The sequence below is a fragment of the Rosa chinensis genome, chromosome 1, assembly GCF_002994745.2.
Source record: "Rosa chinensis cultivar Old Blush chromosome 1, RchiOBHm-V2, whole genome shotgun sequence".
NCBI lineage: Eukaryota > Viridiplantae > Streptophyta > Magnoliopsida > Rosales > Rosaceae > Rosa > Rosa chinensis.
This window is the reverse complement of record NC_037088.1, coordinates 51,791,874-51,807,748: the sequence shown is the minus strand read 5'-3', so window position 1 is coordinate 51,807,748 and position 15,875 is coordinate 51,791,874. Positions and strand designations below refer to the sequence as shown.

The window sequence follows — 15,875 nt, the reverse complement described above, 5'->3', positions numbered from 1 at the left end:
TTCAAATTTTCCCCTTTTGTAGATTTGTTTGAAATCTAATTTTGGAATTGTGGAGTTTTTTTACCTCCTGTTTAGTTTCATTGTATTCAAATTCTTCAGCATTTAAGAGTTGTACTCCTTTCTTTTTTCCGAAGATGCTCATCATCTTGACATCTCTTGCTACCAAGTGCTTTGGTTTTTCATACCTGATACTAGTCAGACTAGTAGAGGGTTCTAGAAAAATCATGTTTGGCGTGGGATTCTTCTCGGGCTTCTCTAATGGCTTGAACTCATTAGTTTTCTTCAATTTTACTGGAGGTTTTTTCTTATCCTTCAATATATTTTTCATAGAATCCAGCATTTCTCGTTGTTCATTGATTTTTTTTGCCAACACTTGTTAGCTGTTCTTCTTCCCTTTTAGGAAGTTCTTTGATATAATCTATTTTGTGCTCCAATTTTTCTAATTGGGCGATTATATCTGGTAATTTTTCTTGATGATTTTGACATCTAGATACTTCTTGTATCAGATTCTGATGTTTCTCATCAGAAAATTTTAATAGAGAATTCAACTTCTTTAATAGTAATTCAGACATTGTCCCCATTGGGGATTCCCCTTTTGAGCTCTGATACCAGTGATTTGCAGATCTAACCGATGCTCAAATAGTCAAGAGGTTTTTGTTCCTCTGTAACCATGAATTTTAAATCTTCAATATTTTTCTCAATCTTGTAGATTCTTTTCTGTACTAGGAATATTCTATCCTAGTAATCAGGAGTGGCTCGGCTAAGCTTTGCCCTGTAGTCTTTTGCTCTTCTTAGATTTTCTCGTTCTTCTTCTAGCTCTTTTTCAAATGTTCTACAATTTGCAAGTAATTCTAATCTGGACATAATAATATCTAAATGTGCGATTATGGATAATGAAGATTTAACTGCTTACCTTTGAGAATAGAGGATGAAGCTTAGCTGCAATTAACATTTAAACAGATAATTTCAAGATATGGGCCCACCATGCTTTATCAAAAATATTTAAATTATTTAAGATAAGAGAGAATGATGATGGAGAGATGTATTAGTAGGATGAATAGTGAGTGGTTTTGAAAAGTAGGGAGAAAAAGTGAAAAATTTTGTGTGAATGGGAATGAAAATAAGTTGGTGGGGTGTATGGGAAATATATTGGTGGATTTTGGGTATATGTGAATTTTCCCTTAAAAATACTTAATGGGGTAAGTGGGAAAAAAATCTCTATAAATAAGGTAAATGGACAAAAACCTAAAAAAAAAAGACTCCGAGTCAACTATGTATCTCTGTCATTTGGGTATGGGCTTTGGGCCTCATCTTGAGGATCTGTTGCTGGAGTTGCAAATAATGACATTATTAGGCGTAGGATTTTGTAAACAATTGTTTTTAATTATGTTTTGATGGATGTTGGGCCTACAACCTCTCAAAAGCGATGATGTATAAGATTGATTATGTTTCAGGAATTGCTAAAACTTATGAGTAATGAGCCTTATGGCTAGAAAATGAAGCATGCTTAGGTAGCCACAGGAATACCAGACGCAACTGCCGCTGCTAAATTCTCAACTTGTTATTTGTTCAATTACTTCCAGCTCAAAAGGACTGAGCTTCCCAAACGCATGTCAATCACGAAGTAGGAGCTGAGATAGAACGGGACTGCCATGGCCATTGCATTCAGAACAAAACCTATAGATCTTGTACTTGGTCTCGTAACGCTTTAGTAGTTCGGTTACTAAGTTAATGGCAATGGCAAATGTGAAAAATGAGATTGCAAGCGCGACATATATATAGTATTTGGGAAGTGAGCCGAAACCCTCAACTCCGAGGAGTGCAATGCCGCGGTACAATAGGCAATAGTGTGAGGAGGTTTTTCTAGAGAGAGAAACTCCACCTTATCTCTAGAAGGGTTTAAGCTAGAAACAATTGAAGCTAATTTTTGGATGACAATGTTGACTGGTGAACCACTTATATATGTTCTGCTTTTGATACAAAGAAAATCTCTGCTTTTACATGCCTCATGATTAGACCTTAATCTGCATTCTTTATGGTGAGTGCTATTCTCGATTTAACTATGAAGACAATCCATCAATTGCTTAATTTTAAGTTTTAGTTTCTGATTTTCCTTTTCGTTGTTGAAGACAATCCCACCACATTTTCGGAACCTTATAGTGAATGAACTCTCCGAAAGGGTAACTTTGAAGCTAAAGAATTCTTCCTATTGCTCATGGAATGTAAGAGTACCTGAAACTGAAGAAGGCGGTATATGTTGCAAGGAGGGCTGGAAGGAGTTTTTACAAGATAACTCCTTGGATGGTGGGGGTGACTTTGAGTTTCTGGTACTCGAATATGATGGTCATATGCATTTCAAGATTCAGCCATACTTGAGCGTTCAGATCGGAACACCTGATCAAAATTCTGTTTCTTTTAGTTCAGGTATATGGTCAGGTACATGCATGCTGCCAAAGTACATACTACTACTAAGATAACTCACTGCTCCGCTAACTTTTTATTTATTTTGTATGTGTAGGACATAACCCTTACAGTAAATCTAAGGAATTTGCTGCATTATCCAAGTACCCTACTTTTAGAATGACTGTTAAACATCATTGTGTGGTAAGCTAAACTTTGTTTTTCCTTCTCTCTGAGTTTGAAGTCTCTTGAGCAGAAAGGTTAAACAGCATGCAACATCTTACAGTGGTGACTGGTGAGCTTAGTTTTACACATTTGTGTACAAAGTAGGAATAGTTAGTTACCCCTGCCTATTCAATGCCTCCAATTTGTATCTCTAGATTAATACACACACACACACACACGTGCACACACATATATATATATACACATATACATACATACATACATACATATATGTTTACCTTTACTACACAAAAAATTAGAGAATGAATCTTAGGAATGTGTATGTGAAATCCTTAAGGAAATGTTGGTTAGTAATCTAGCAACCAAAATTATCATTAGCAGCTTTCGTTCCCCACATCTTTCATATCATCTAAAACGTACTACTGCCTCTGTCTCTTTCATGTTAGGGTTAGTGTTTCAATTGACAGAAACAATTTTCCTCATTGCTGGGTATCCCTGCAAAATTCTGCAAGAAGTATATTCCTTTGGGACACTACACAGTCATCTAGAAAAATTCAGAGGGAGCAACGTGGAATGTGACTGGTTACCCTCTGTAGACTCATATGAGGTTCAGTGCCGGATGGCTTGCTTTTAGAAAAGCTAACAAAGCCGATGAAGGAGATGTCTGTGTATTTGAGCTCGAGAGCAAAGACAAGATGGTGGTTGGCATGGTGGTTCACATTTTCAGCAAAACTTCTGTTTGAACTTTGAAGCTGTTACCTGTATGCTCGTTAAAATTGTGAGCCTTAAAGTTTTGTTCTGATCAGCTATGTTATTATAGATTGTATTACTTATTGGTATTAAAACGTTGGTATATACTGGTTGTGTCTCAGTACATGCCTTAGTCAAGAGGAGGTCATAAACCTATAAGGGCAATGATATGGGATTATGGGGTCTCAATGAGGCCTAAAATTTGTGGCCTCAAATCATAGGTGTCATGCCATGTAAGTAAATATAAATTTTATTTTCAATTCCACATAATATATCTTACCGCATCATACTATTGCGACCCCAACTTTACCCTTTTACGTTTCCTTTTAGATGTTAGGGATTGAATCAATTACATTAATGAATTTAATTAGGTGACAAAACAAAAATATCAACTATTAATTATGTATTAATTTAAGAGAATCTGTATCTTTGACCAATATTTTTCTTCATTTAGTTAAATTATTTCCTTTAATTTTTCTTTCCAAATGGTATTAATATATTGAATTATGTGCCAAGAAATAGACATTAACTTTTCTTTCCAAATATTGATTAATTTCATCCAAAAAAAAAATAGCATTAATAAATTGAATTTGGGAAATACTTATGTCTAAATTAAGAGGTAAGAAGTTAGCAACTATTAATTAACATCTACAATCTAGATATAAGGGAAAAACAAAAAAATAAAATAAATAAATTCAGATTTAACGTTTAAACACTAGCTACATAAAGAGAAAACAATGAACAAAAGAATACATACAATCATATGAATATGTATTTTTCACATTATATTTCCAAAATTTGCAGGAACCCAACAAAAGTTGAATTCATATACATGTGTTATGCAAATTTATTAATCAAACGTACGTGCAAATCTATTGACTTAATTACATGAAATTTTTTGTACTCTAGATTGAAGAAAAAAAAAATTGTTGTTTAAATCTAAGGATGAGTGTGATGAAAAGAAAAAAAAAAAGAAAGAAAGCCAAAATAATTTATGGTTTTTTTTGGAATGATAAGATGGTATTTTTCTCAAGAATTACATAGCATGATTTGACAAATAGGTGATTTGTGTGGATGACATGACATGACACCTAAAATTAAGGCCACAAATCTTAGGCCTCATTAAGGCCACAAATCATTTTCCAACATATAAACACTACAACAGCTTTTGTTTGATTCCCCATTTTGAATAAGACCGTTGCCTGCATACAGTCGAAATTAGCTAAAACTAACCACAAATATTTCAATCTCAAGAGTCAAGAGTCATACCCCATGAGTTGAATTGAATCATATATATACTGGTACTGCTCTATTGTTCAAACCACCACAAGCCTAAATTACACTCGAAAACGTGTACTTGCTCGGGTGAAGGATGTTCGGTAATTTACCCCATATAGGCTAAAACAGGCAAAACAAACTAGTATGTGTGCTTCTACGACCTCCCTCCGATGTGAAGAAATCTTGTTTGATCTTTTTAATGAGATATAGGCAACTATTGATCCAGTAGAAAGCTCATATGTGACACAGCTCATAGAGTCATAGCTGATGTTATAAGCATGTCATTCTTATACTCCGACTAAAATTGTTGCTCATTTCTGTCTTATTTATTGAATTTGAGGGTCTTGGGTTAGACTTTAATTCCCTTGTTTTGCTTTATACTTTGGTAATGAAGTTATCTGGTCCATTAGGTGGTCAACAAATATGACCCTACAATTAAGGCAATTAAAAGGAAGTAATGGCGGTAGTAAATGTGACTATTATTGTAGTCGTAAATGAGATGATTAATGTAGCATTTAGTGTGGCAATCATGGCCGCCAATAAGTGGCGGTTATTGCAGGAATAAGTGTGGCCTTAATGGTGGCTTGCCGCCTAAGTTACTGGTAACTTGCCATGCACATTTACTTGCAGCCCAAGCCATAAGTCACCTATAAATAGGAACAAAATGACCAGGTATGGCATCAAACTACAGTTGAGACTTCTATACTCGATTTAGAAAAATACTGACTTACGCATCGGAGCGTCTTTTGCAGGTACCCGTTCCTTCCTCATCAAAACCACGGAGAGAGGTTATGGAAGGAGACTACGGAGAGAGGTTATAGAGGGAGACTACGGAGAGAGGTGACGAAGAGAGATTACTAAATGGAGAAAAGTTACGGAGAGGAGCGATGAAGCGAAGAGAAGTTACAGAGCGGAGAGAGACTACGGAGAAAGGTTACGAAGAGAGACTACGGAGGGAGGTGATGGAGAGAGGTTACGAAGTGGAAAGAGGTTACGGAGCGGAGAGAGGTTACGAAGTGGAACGAGGTTACGGAGAGGAGTGGAAAGAGGTTACGGAGCGGAGACAGGTTACGTAGCCAAGAGGGGTATTCTTTTCATCAACATCAAGTCAACAACGAACAGAATCTTCTCGATTGCTCCCGGTTCAGCTTTCGCTCTAGTCCGCATTAATTGTTGGGTCAAATTCTTGATCGGGATTTTTCACCACCAACACGCATTCATGCAAACTTGCAAAGGTAAAAAAGTACATTACGGTACCTCTTATTATGGATCCAGGCTTACAACAAATGCATAGTTTGCTATTTTTGTGAAAGAAAGCTTGTCATGCATCCTGGATTGCCATCAAGTCTTTTCTTCACTGATTAAGTCATATTGACATAACAAGACTTAAATTTTGAGATTCAGAGTTCAGAAGAAACCCTCTCAAGAAGTTGAACTGAAATGAATATGAATGATGCCCTTGTCCATATCTTTTAAATGTTGGTCTGCAGATTTTGTACTACTCTGCTAATTCTTTTGTTTGCCATAATAACATAGCTGATCATAAAATAACCATGAGGTCTATGGTGACAAGCTTTTTTCTTAATAAGTTCTGTTCTGATTAGCTATGTTATTATCGTAAGAAAAAAGCTTGTCACCATAGACCTCATAGTTCTTTTCTTGTTCCACGGCGGAACCTCCATGTCTCTAAATGTCTTTTTCAATCAAGTCCTTCTTAGCCTGAATCATTTGTTTTCCATCTTGAACATTATCGAAATCATCAGTCTCCATGACATTAATGGATGTTAATCGTATTATTTTTCTCTCTTCTAGTAGATGTGAGATTTTCAAATGTTGTAGTTAACTTTATAATAATAGTATCTGACTAAATTCATCTAGGATATGGAGTCATGGTTAGAAATGGAGTAGAAGTAGGATTAGAAAGTTTTTTGTTTGTTGCTAGTAGTGTCACCAGATTTATTTTCTGGCGGCAACATAGTGGAAAAACTGTGATATTTGTAATGATGCTTATTCGTAATAGAGTTATCTTTCCGGTATGTCACAGCAATTGTAAAACGAATAGAGTAGCTAGTAGAGCGCTCTTCGCTAGTTGGTGCTTATTAGAATACATTGTGTTAGTTGAGACTTTTGTTATTATTTCAGAAAGTTCGCATGATGCTTATTGTAATCTAGGGTTTAGGCACCATATCCCCTTATATATTCTGCAGTTTTATTAATCAAGGTTTGAGGGCAGCCGCATCGGCTTTTCTTTTTCTTCAAAAAAAAAAAAAAAAAAAACTCATTTGGATTTAAATGCATCTCATCTTCAACTTATTTCACCCTACAAATTTTTTTTATATTCAAAATATCTCATTTTATCCCTTTTTTGAGAAGATATTTCATTCTATCCCTGAATTACACATAAAAAATATTATGTAGAAGATGAACTAAGTAAGATGTAATCCTATAACAAAGAAGCATGTTATACTCACAAGTTCTACTATTAAGTACTAACTGCTCTCTAAAAGCTAGAGAGAGAAAACAGATATGAAAAAAACCTTTCTCCCTCCCCTTTCTCTCTTGCCAGATCTTGATCCCTCCGGATCTAGATCGAAGGCTTGAGAGTTGGGGGCGGCCTCTCTCGTTTGGCTTCTCTGTTTTCTCAGTTCCTCTGTTCTTCATCTTTTTCTCTTACTTTTCTCACACCCCTGTGGTGATTTACACCCATCTTGTGGTGATTTTGCTTGCTCATGTCCAGTTCTAGAGGACTTTGTTCCTTCTTTCTTTGCCGATCAACCTAAAAAAATTTCAGATCCAAAAAACTCCATGATTCCCCTCACCCATCACCTCACACCAGCTCCCCTCCATCTACCAAAGAACTGTGCTCCATGAAGGATTTCGTGGCTACCTCTTAAAAGTGAGAATCACTTACCAAAAGGATACGGGTGCTCACGCATGGGTGTTTCATCACCACTGGATTTTTTCTTTGCTATTGGCTTCTGTCACATTTCGGTGGCTTTGTTCCCTTCCCGGTTTGAGTCTCTCTGGTGGAGAAGAGAGAGACAATGTGTGGTATTGGTTCATTTCTCTCATCCCCTTTAATTTTGGTTTTGACTGGATATGCTTTTTAGGATTGTTCTGGCAACGGTTATTCGGTACTCATCACCTCGATTTAGCACTTCTCGCATCCTCTTGGCTTCTGGAAGCGGCGGCGACTGTAGTGGTTGTTCATAACAGTTTGGGCGGCGACGGCTGCTAGTATTGTAGGAGTTGATGTTTTATTTAATTTTTAGGGTTACACTCTTTTGCCCTATCCATGTGGATTATGATTGAGTTGTAATTTTCCTTATTGGGTTTGTTTGTACTTGGGCCTTATTTTGGGCACCTTCCATTGGGTTTACTCCCATTGGTAATTATTAATGAAGCTTCATTAATATTAAAAAAAACAAAAAAAGATGTAATCCTATAAAAACGATGAACTAAAGGCTTTACACGCCAACTATGCTCTCAACGGAAAATTGCCAACAAGGCTTTACAAGTACCACTGTGTTTTGGAACTCTCCCAACAGCTCTCCCATAAACGAAGCAAAACCAGACACTGAAACTGAGCGCCTTCAGTCTTTCTTCTCTCTTTGGTCTGGACAGTCATCTTCTTCTCCGGCATGTCGAAACCAATCCACCAGGTTATATCTCTGCCCATTTTATTTACTATTTCATCAATGCTTAATTTCATTTTTGCCGCACTAACTTCTTCTTTCTCTATGCCCCCCGCCTTTAAATTCTATGAACTGATGTAAATGTTCTTGTTTCTTATATTGTTCCGGTACCCTTAATTTTACATTGTTCTGTGCTTGTTGGAATCTTATAGTAGAAAAGGCTTCTGGGTATGTGCAAGATCGTTATAAACTAGAGAGATGCATAAGTTGCATGGGGTTGGTACTGGGATCCATGTAGTTGAAATGAAAGTTTAGTTGCGTATTTTACTTGGGTATGTAAAACCCAGAAAAGAATTTGGAAATTTATCAGTTATATGCTAGAAATGGAATTGTACATTATTATTATTTTTTTGAATAATTAGAGCTTTGGTAGGTGTAAAAGTTGAGCCTAGTTTAAAAATGTGGTGGCCTTGTTGTGAATTTGTGATGTATGATACTTTTTTGTAAATTTATCTTACTGCTGTCCAAGTTTGAGCTGTTATACTATATGCATTGAGTAATTGCTGCAAACTGTTACCATATGCTGAATCAGCAACAGCCAATAGCTCATTTGCTGGTTTTAACAAATTCTGCAGAATAATCTAGAAATCAAGCGGCATGAAGATAATATTAAGTTTCTGCAGACTGAGATAAACTGCTTGAGTCATTCTATTCTTAATTTGCAAGGTAACCTTCATTATCTTTTCTTTTTTCTTCCTCCACTTCCGAATTTTCTATGGAAATCAGACCTAAAAGTGTGGTGCCTTTTGATCGATCTGTAATGTACTAAACTATTGTGAAAGTTATTTTGGGTTCCGGCTCCGGCTAGTGTTAAGCTAGCATGACGTTATTTTGATCTTCAAAGATCTACTGTTTCATTCTAGCATGTCCTAAATATGGTACTCTGCCAGATTTACACTGTGCTAACTTGGTTGCTACTTGCTAGTAAGTCTTGCAAAGCGTCATTCAGGGAATGGGAATGGAACAGCAGATGAAAATGGTGCTACTCGTGTGGAGGAGGAAGAAACAGAACAGATTATGCGGCATGAAAAATCTGCAGCTGCCTTATTGTGCAAGCTGAAACCAATGAAATCTCATCATGCGACTCAGGCTTTGAATTTGGCTCTGACTAAGGATATGCTGGGTATCATTGGTGTTGTTGCCTCTCTTGGAAGAGTTGATGATGACGACCTTAGCAGGTTACATTCTTATCATCCACTACTTTCTCTTGATATCGAGCTATTAAAGAGAGTTTTTGGCTCGATAAACAACATTTCCTTGGATCTTTATTTTCAGTGGGTTCTTTTTTGTTTTCAACCAACCTTTTATTGATTAGTCTTGTTTAGTATGTGGGATTTATATGGGGTCTGTCAAAAGCGATGATAGTCATTGAGAATTTCCAGTACAAAGGGAAAGAGTACTTGACATGTTGCTTCCTTTTACTTTGGATTAGGATTCTCTCAGAGTACTTGGGACTGGAAACTATGCTAGCAATTGTATGCAGGACGTATGAAGGTGTTAAGGTTCTAGAGAAGTATGATGGGGATGGCATGATAATCAGCAGTGCTGGTATTCATGGACTAGGTTCTTCTATTGGGAACAGTATAAAAGGGCGCTTTCAAGTTATATGTCTCGAAGATTTGAGGCAAGTTACCCATCTACTGCTGTCTTTGAAGTTTTCATTTCTTATATGCTTTCTAATTGTTCTTTATTTTCAGGCCATATGTTGGTGGGTTTGTAGCTGATAACCCACAACGGAAGCTTGCTCTTCCTAAACCTCAATTACCAAATGGGGAGTGTCCTCATGGCTTTCTTGATTATGCAGTGAACATGATCAATTTGGATAAAAGAAACCTACTTTCTCTCACTACTGGTGGGCATGGACTCAGAGAGACACTATTCTATAGCGTCTTTTCTCGCCTACAAGTTTACAAGACCAGGCGGGAGATGCTTCTTGCTCTTCCATGCATAAATGATGGAGCTGTGTCTTTGGATGGTGGGATGATTAAAGAAAGTGGCGTGTTCGCCCTAGGAAGCAGGTTTGGTTGGATTTAATCTCTGAGAAACCTTGTTTACTTCTAGGGACATTTTTCTTATCATGAATTGTTATTCCCTCAGGAAAAATATAGATGTTAAATTTCTAGCAACCACTGGAGAGTCTAGTATGCCTGCAAACTACATTGAAACTGAGGATATGCTCAAGAAGCTTAAATTGGAGCGAACTCATGTTACTGAGGATATGCAAAGGGAACAAGAATTGTTGGACCTTGCCAAGATAAACTTAAGCACGATTCTGTGACTTTGTCTTCTAAGCAGTTACTACGGTAATGATTGAAACTAATAACATTGATTTAGTCATGCATTACCTATATCTTTGCAAATTATTAGAAATCTGTATTGAGTGAAACTCAAATAATCAGATTCTAATTATGCTTCCCTGAACTTTTAAGTCAATATTTTGGCAATTTCATTACTATATGAGTATATTCATATCAATATTTTGACAAGGGCATTGAGGACCCTGGCCATGGATAGATTTTGCACAGGATGTTGTTTGTTACCAGGATCATCCATCATGTATTACACCATGATTAGTGTAATAAAGCTCCTATTTTCGATATTCTAAGAGCTGCTTCACCTTCATTCATTACAAAAAATATCGAATGTTGATCCTAATCTTTGATTTATTTATTTTAATTAAAGTTATTTTTTTCTTTCTATTAATGGCTATAACAGATGCATGCAGCCAAGATGGAGAAATCAGAAGAATGGATATAACAGTTGCTTGTAGGCCAAGATGGAGCTTTCAGAAGATTGGATTTTCTGAATTTTTATTCTCTTTTAGCTTTTCATTATTGATTCGGTCACCTTGTATGATATCTGCATCAATAGAAAATGGGTCAAGTGTATTGATGTTGTTCATCAGTTTGGATTCTTTTGTATTAGCATATAGAATAGAATCATAACACAGCTCTTTATACATTTTTTTGTTCCGATTTGGGTAAACAAATTTTATTATTTAAATCATCTTTCATTAATTGCATCTCTGTTCTTCCTAAGAAAATGGATGAAAATACTCAGCTACACAAATAAAAAATAAAATAAAAAAAAGGGAAGATAATGCATCAAGAGAAGTTCTCTGAAATGTTGGTTCTGTCGCTTCGAATTGAGCTTCCCTCAGGAGCCAAGATAGGGTGTATGGTTACTCAGATCAGTTGGATTCGAAGAAAGAATGAAAGAATGGTTATGCATTACAACTGGAAAACCTTATGGTACAGAATTACAGATCATTCTAAACCCTGCGTACAAGAAAGACATGTAATTGACGTTTATCCTAATGCAGACTTCGACCTGCATACATATCATACACTGCAGCAGTACTTGGCTGGTTAATAATGCTGTTAGTGCATATGGGATGGTAGCATATAGTTAGCCATCCAGAGTCTCCTCCAGCATGTTAACCTCCATAGGCATAGATCCGTCGTGACTCTCATCGTTAACATCCTTGGTAAACTTCCTCTTATTATTATAACGACAGTTCTGAGAGATGTGCCCCTTCTTGCCACAAAATTGGCAAATAACTCTACCATCAATCTCCAGGTCTGACCTCTTCCATTGCATATTTCGCTGCTTCATATCTCTCATCCTTGGTATGAGTTTCACTGGTGGATTGCCAGCATGATTAATGGGTAACCCCTGCTGCTCCCTGGTCCGCAAGTTTTCTTCAAACCTCAAACGATCCATCATATTTGCAAAAGGTAAATGCTCCTCAGACATCAACTTGATACTCACATCCTTCCAAGATGGGGGAAGCTTGGAGATAACGACACTGACATGAAATTTTTCCTCGACCACCATTCCAGAAGCAACAATGGAATCGGCAATGTTATTAAATTCTTGAATTTGCTCCAAAACTGGTCTTCCTTCAAGCATCTGAAATTCCATATACTTTTTAACCAGAGATCTCTTTGTTCCAAATTTCTCATAGAGATGCAATTGTTTTAGATCTTCCCACAGTTCTTTTGCAGTCGTAGTTCTCCTTGAGTAAAGATTTAACAGATCATCAGATAGAGCATTCAAGATGCTGCGACGGCACACAGAGTCATCATTCCTCCATTGCTGTTCAGCAGCCTTTGCTTGAGCAATTTCTTCAGTACTTGGTTCCGGGCCTAATGTAATGACTGGGCATGAAACAAAAAGCACATATGCAATTTTCAATTGCTTTAGCAGAAACTCCATCTGTTGTGCCCAGATAGGGTAGTTCTTCCCATTATAACGGCAAGTTTCAATAGAGAAAAATTCATGAGGAGCAACATCATTCAGTGAAGCAGACATGTCTTCACTTTGTCTAGCATCTTCAGTTTGTTTACCATCTCCATTTTGTTCGCCATCTTCAATTCGTTTGCTAGCTTCAGATTGTTTGCCATCTTCAGCTTGTTTGCCATCTTCAGTTTGTTTGCTACCCTCAGTTCGTTTGCCATCTTCAACTTGTTTACCATCTTCAGTTTCTTTACCGTCTTCAGTTTGTTTGCCATCTTCAGTTTCTTTACCGTCTTCAGTTCGTTTACTATCAATTTCAGATCTACATTTGTACAATTAGAAGTTGGTCAATCATTCCACTACTCGATTTCTATCTACAAAGTAGTTATCAAAGGCAGAGCTGACTTACTCAAGATAAAGCATAATATGAACAGAACTCAAATAAATAAAAAGAATTAAAGGAGTCCAAGTCACCACTGCATCAAACCATATCAATAAGTCACTCTCACCTTAACTTCGATTCCATCTTTTTAATTGCTTCCTCTATTGCAGGGACACTATTTTTGAAGGTTGTCCATTGTTCAGCTGGCAAGCTAATTCCTAACAACAGAGTATCAAATTATCAATGTAAATCAATACCACTAAAGCATACAAAGAGCAGGGGAAATGGATGCTGAGTTGAAGCATAAAACAAACATGCTCATGGTTTGAAAGGAACTCATATTCCTAGGAATCTATAAATGAAAGAAGTCGATCTTTATAACCAAACCGACTGTAAATGCAAATGATGAATTTGATTGGAAGATTACATTAGAACATAAAATTTGATCGGGAAAAACAAAAAAAAGTTGATGAAAAACTGCTTCACTGGAGCTAAATTAGATAGTATGGGTTTGGTTTCATGGTCACCTCTGGCACTAGGAAGCTCCTTTCCACCTTTCTTATAGAATTCCCTAATCGAAACCAATGTTTTCCCTCTGAAATCATGAATCACCACGTTTCTCCTGTTCGTCAGCTAACACAGTAAACAAGAAATTTTTCCATCAGAAAGCCCCAAACAGATTCAAACAAAATATGATCAAAATGTGAGAAAACAATAAAATACTCTGAATTTCCACAAATGAGTACACTCCCATATAAACCCTCATTTCCCATTGGCAAACAACCAAACAGAATACTTCACTCTTTTATCATCATTATTCCCAATATCCAAAACAAGCCAAACAATTACATTACAAAATTAAAGCACCATCACAAAATTGAAGCAATTTATCAAAGAATTCAACTTTCTCTAGTCACCAAAACACTAACAAAAAAAAAAAAAAAAATCAGTACAGAAAAGCCAGAAATTAGGGTTTCCCACCTTACAAATAACACGCTCTCCGTCCTCATTCGCCTCCTTCTTCAACCTCGCCGCCTCCTGCCCTTCCCGAACGCTCGGCGGCTCCGCCTCCGCCGCGGCCGAAATCAGGAAACTCTCGACGACGCCGCGGACGAAGCTCTTGCGGTCCACACCGGAGAGATCGATTCCGAGTCGCTCCGAGGCGGCGACTCGGACTTTGAACTCGGTCATCTCATCCAAGCTCGTCGTCCTCAGTATGTCCACCACCGTTTCCTCGATTCTCCGGCGACTCTCCAGCTCCATTCGCCGAATAATTTTCTCCAAAAAAAAAAAGTGTGATTTTTTTTTTTTCAGATTTGGGCGAACAGTTTGAACTCCCAGTCTTATACCTCTGTGAATTCTAAAACCCCCGGCAGGGTTGTAGTAGAGGGGCATTATCGTCCAATCAAATGTTTTGAACTAACTTTCGTTACTGTGAAAAAGTGCGCGCGCGAAAACGTTAATACTTTTACCGTGAATCGAACCACGGTCGTTTCTCGAATAACACAATCCGTACCCGCTGGTTTATTAACTGGTTTAATGTTACAGGTAGCTAATTTACTATTAATTAGTGTTTTTTTTTTTAATTTCATATATATATATATATATATATATATTATTTATCATATATATATTTTTGATATTATTATGTTAATAAATATGTTCAAAAACAGAAGATTCTTTTAATAAAATATTTTTATCAATGTGTCAATTTTCCTTGATTGAAATAAGTGTTTTAGGGAAATGGAATTGAGAGTATCATTTTCAGAAATAAGTGTTTTAGGCACTTCTGCCTCTAACACATCTTCGTCATCATCCTTCAGACGAAGATGATCCTTTTCAGGATCAAGACTAAGGACGATCATGGGGGTGCTTGAAGGTTTAATCTTGTCAAAATGTCTAAGCATCCATCAACACGATGCTAGAGTTCCAAACCGAGGCATAATCGTGTTCTCCCAAAATCCTTCATCTCAAACTCGGATTTGAAGTGTTCAACGGTTTCCCTTAACTCTTTAAGGGTTTCTAATGAAGATCATGTCCAACATGAACCGCGATGGAATCCGAAATTTGTTGTGGAAACGGGTGGGCATATCCCTTCCCAATCAAGTAGTCATTTTAGCGAGCGTTTCAACCTCTTTGTAAATTCGCTCTGTGGTCTAGAGCCACTTGACTTGGGTAAATGAAGTTCACCATGAACCTTCATGTATATTTCGTATCTAAATTCCTATAGAGATACGTAGTGACCACATTTGTAAGCTGCATGTTCAGTTATTCGGAAACTACCAAACTGACAGGGTAGTGGAGTGTAATGACATCCATTACGAGAGAATATGTCTCATCGTAGTTGATTCCAAGGCGTTTTGTGAGAAGCCTTGCGCCATAAGGCGAGATTGCCATCTCTTTTTCTCATCACGCTTTCTAACGAAGACCCATTAGTCAATAGGTTTTATGTTAGGAGGTGTTGACATCACTAGCTCGAAAACCTTCCTCTTTGTTAGAGAATCCATCTTAACCTGGATCACATCTTTTCATTTAGGCCAAATCTCTCTACGTTGGCATTCATTCATCAACTAAGCGTAGTTCGATGTCATCAGACTCAAACAAACTCATGCACAACGAAATGCGCAACTACATCATCAATTATGATGGAGTTTCTATCCCACGTCTCATGTACAATAGTGTCATTTTCATAGAGCTCTATATTCTCAGGAATAGGTTCTAACGTTGAGGCGTCCCCCAACGATAACCCTAACCCGGAAGATTCTTATGAGACGGATTTTGAGTCTTGATGATCAAAGGATTGGAATGTGCCAAAGTATCATTCGAACTCACGAGCCTCCCACGCATCCTAGCTGGGGTCATGGCCTGTAACACCAGAGTGCCACGTATCCTTCGAACTCACGAACCAAATTTAAATACAGATACATTGTGCTCCTCATCACTGC

At 37.2% G+C, this 15,875-nt stretch overlaps 2 protein-coding genes across 4 annotated transcripts; one reads left to right on the top strand and one right to left on the bottom strand.

The window, feature by feature from the left end:
• The first annotated feature begins 8,075 nt into the window (after positions 1-8,075).
• Positions 8,076-11,213, top strand: LOC112182028 (protein DEFECTIVE IN MERISTEM SILENCING 3). Of its 2 annotated transcripts, none has more exons than XM_024320458.2 (7): positions 8,076-8,276; positions 8,885-8,975; positions 9,235-9,487; positions 9,742-9,933; positions 10,007-10,327; positions 10,407-10,604; positions 11,025-11,213. In XM_024320458.2, the coding sequence occupies exons 1-6, from the start codon at positions 8,256-8,258 to the stop codon at positions 10,585-10,587; spliced, it is 1,059 nt and encodes a 352-aa protein (XP_024176226.1). In that variant the 5' UTR covers positions 8,076-8,255; the 3' UTR covers positions 10,588-10,604; positions 11,025-11,213. The 2 variants fall into 2 exon arrangements, with proteins under 2 accessions (XP_024176226.1, XP_024176227.1); XM_024320459.2 differs by having other exon boundaries at positions 10,407-10,612.
• A 290-nt stretch (positions 11,214-11,503) lies between these two features.
• Positions 11,504-14,256, bottom strand: LOC112182027 (copia protein). 2 transcript variants are annotated; one of them, XM_024320457.2, is made up of 4 exons: positions 13,912-14,256; positions 13,458-13,563; positions 13,058-13,148; positions 11,504-12,870 (listed from the first exon to the last, which is right to left on the bottom strand). In XM_024320457.2, exons 1-4 carry the CDS (start codon positions 14,191-14,193, stop codon positions 11,718-11,720), a joined length of 1,632 nt encoding a protein of 543 aa, XP_024176225.1. In that variant the 5' UTR covers positions 14,194-14,256; the 3' UTR covers positions 11,504-11,717. The 2 variants fall into 2 exon arrangements, with proteins under 2 accessions (XP_024176225.1, XP_040365736.1); XM_040509802.1 differs by having other exon boundaries at positions 13,458-13,552.
• Between the last annotated feature and the right edge of the window lie 1,619 nt (positions 14,257-15,875).

Coding starts and splice junctions, on each gene's coding strand:
- LOC112182027 (XM_024320457.2), bottom strand. CDS start 14,193: ATGGAGCTGGAGAGTCGCCGGAGAATCGAGGAAACGGTGGTGGACATA. Junction 13,149..13,457: donor GGAGCTTCCTAGTGCCAGAG/GTGACCATGAAA, acceptor CTCTGTTGTTAG/GAATTAGCTTGCCAGCTGAA. Junction 12,871..13,057: donor AAGATGGAATCGAAGTTAAG/GTGAGAGTGACT, acceptor GTACAAATGTAG/ATCTGAAATTGATAGTAAAC.
- LOC112182028 (XM_024320458.2), top strand. CDS start 8,256: ATGTCGAAACCAATCCACCAG. Junction 8,976..9,234: donor TTCTATTCTTAATTTGCAAG/GTAACCTTCATT, acceptor GCTACTTGCTAG/TAAGTCTTGCAAAGCGTCAT. Junction 9,934..10,006: donor ATATGTCTCGAAGATTTGAG/GCAAGTTACCCA, acceptor CTTTATTTTCAG/GCCATATGTTGGTGGGTTTG.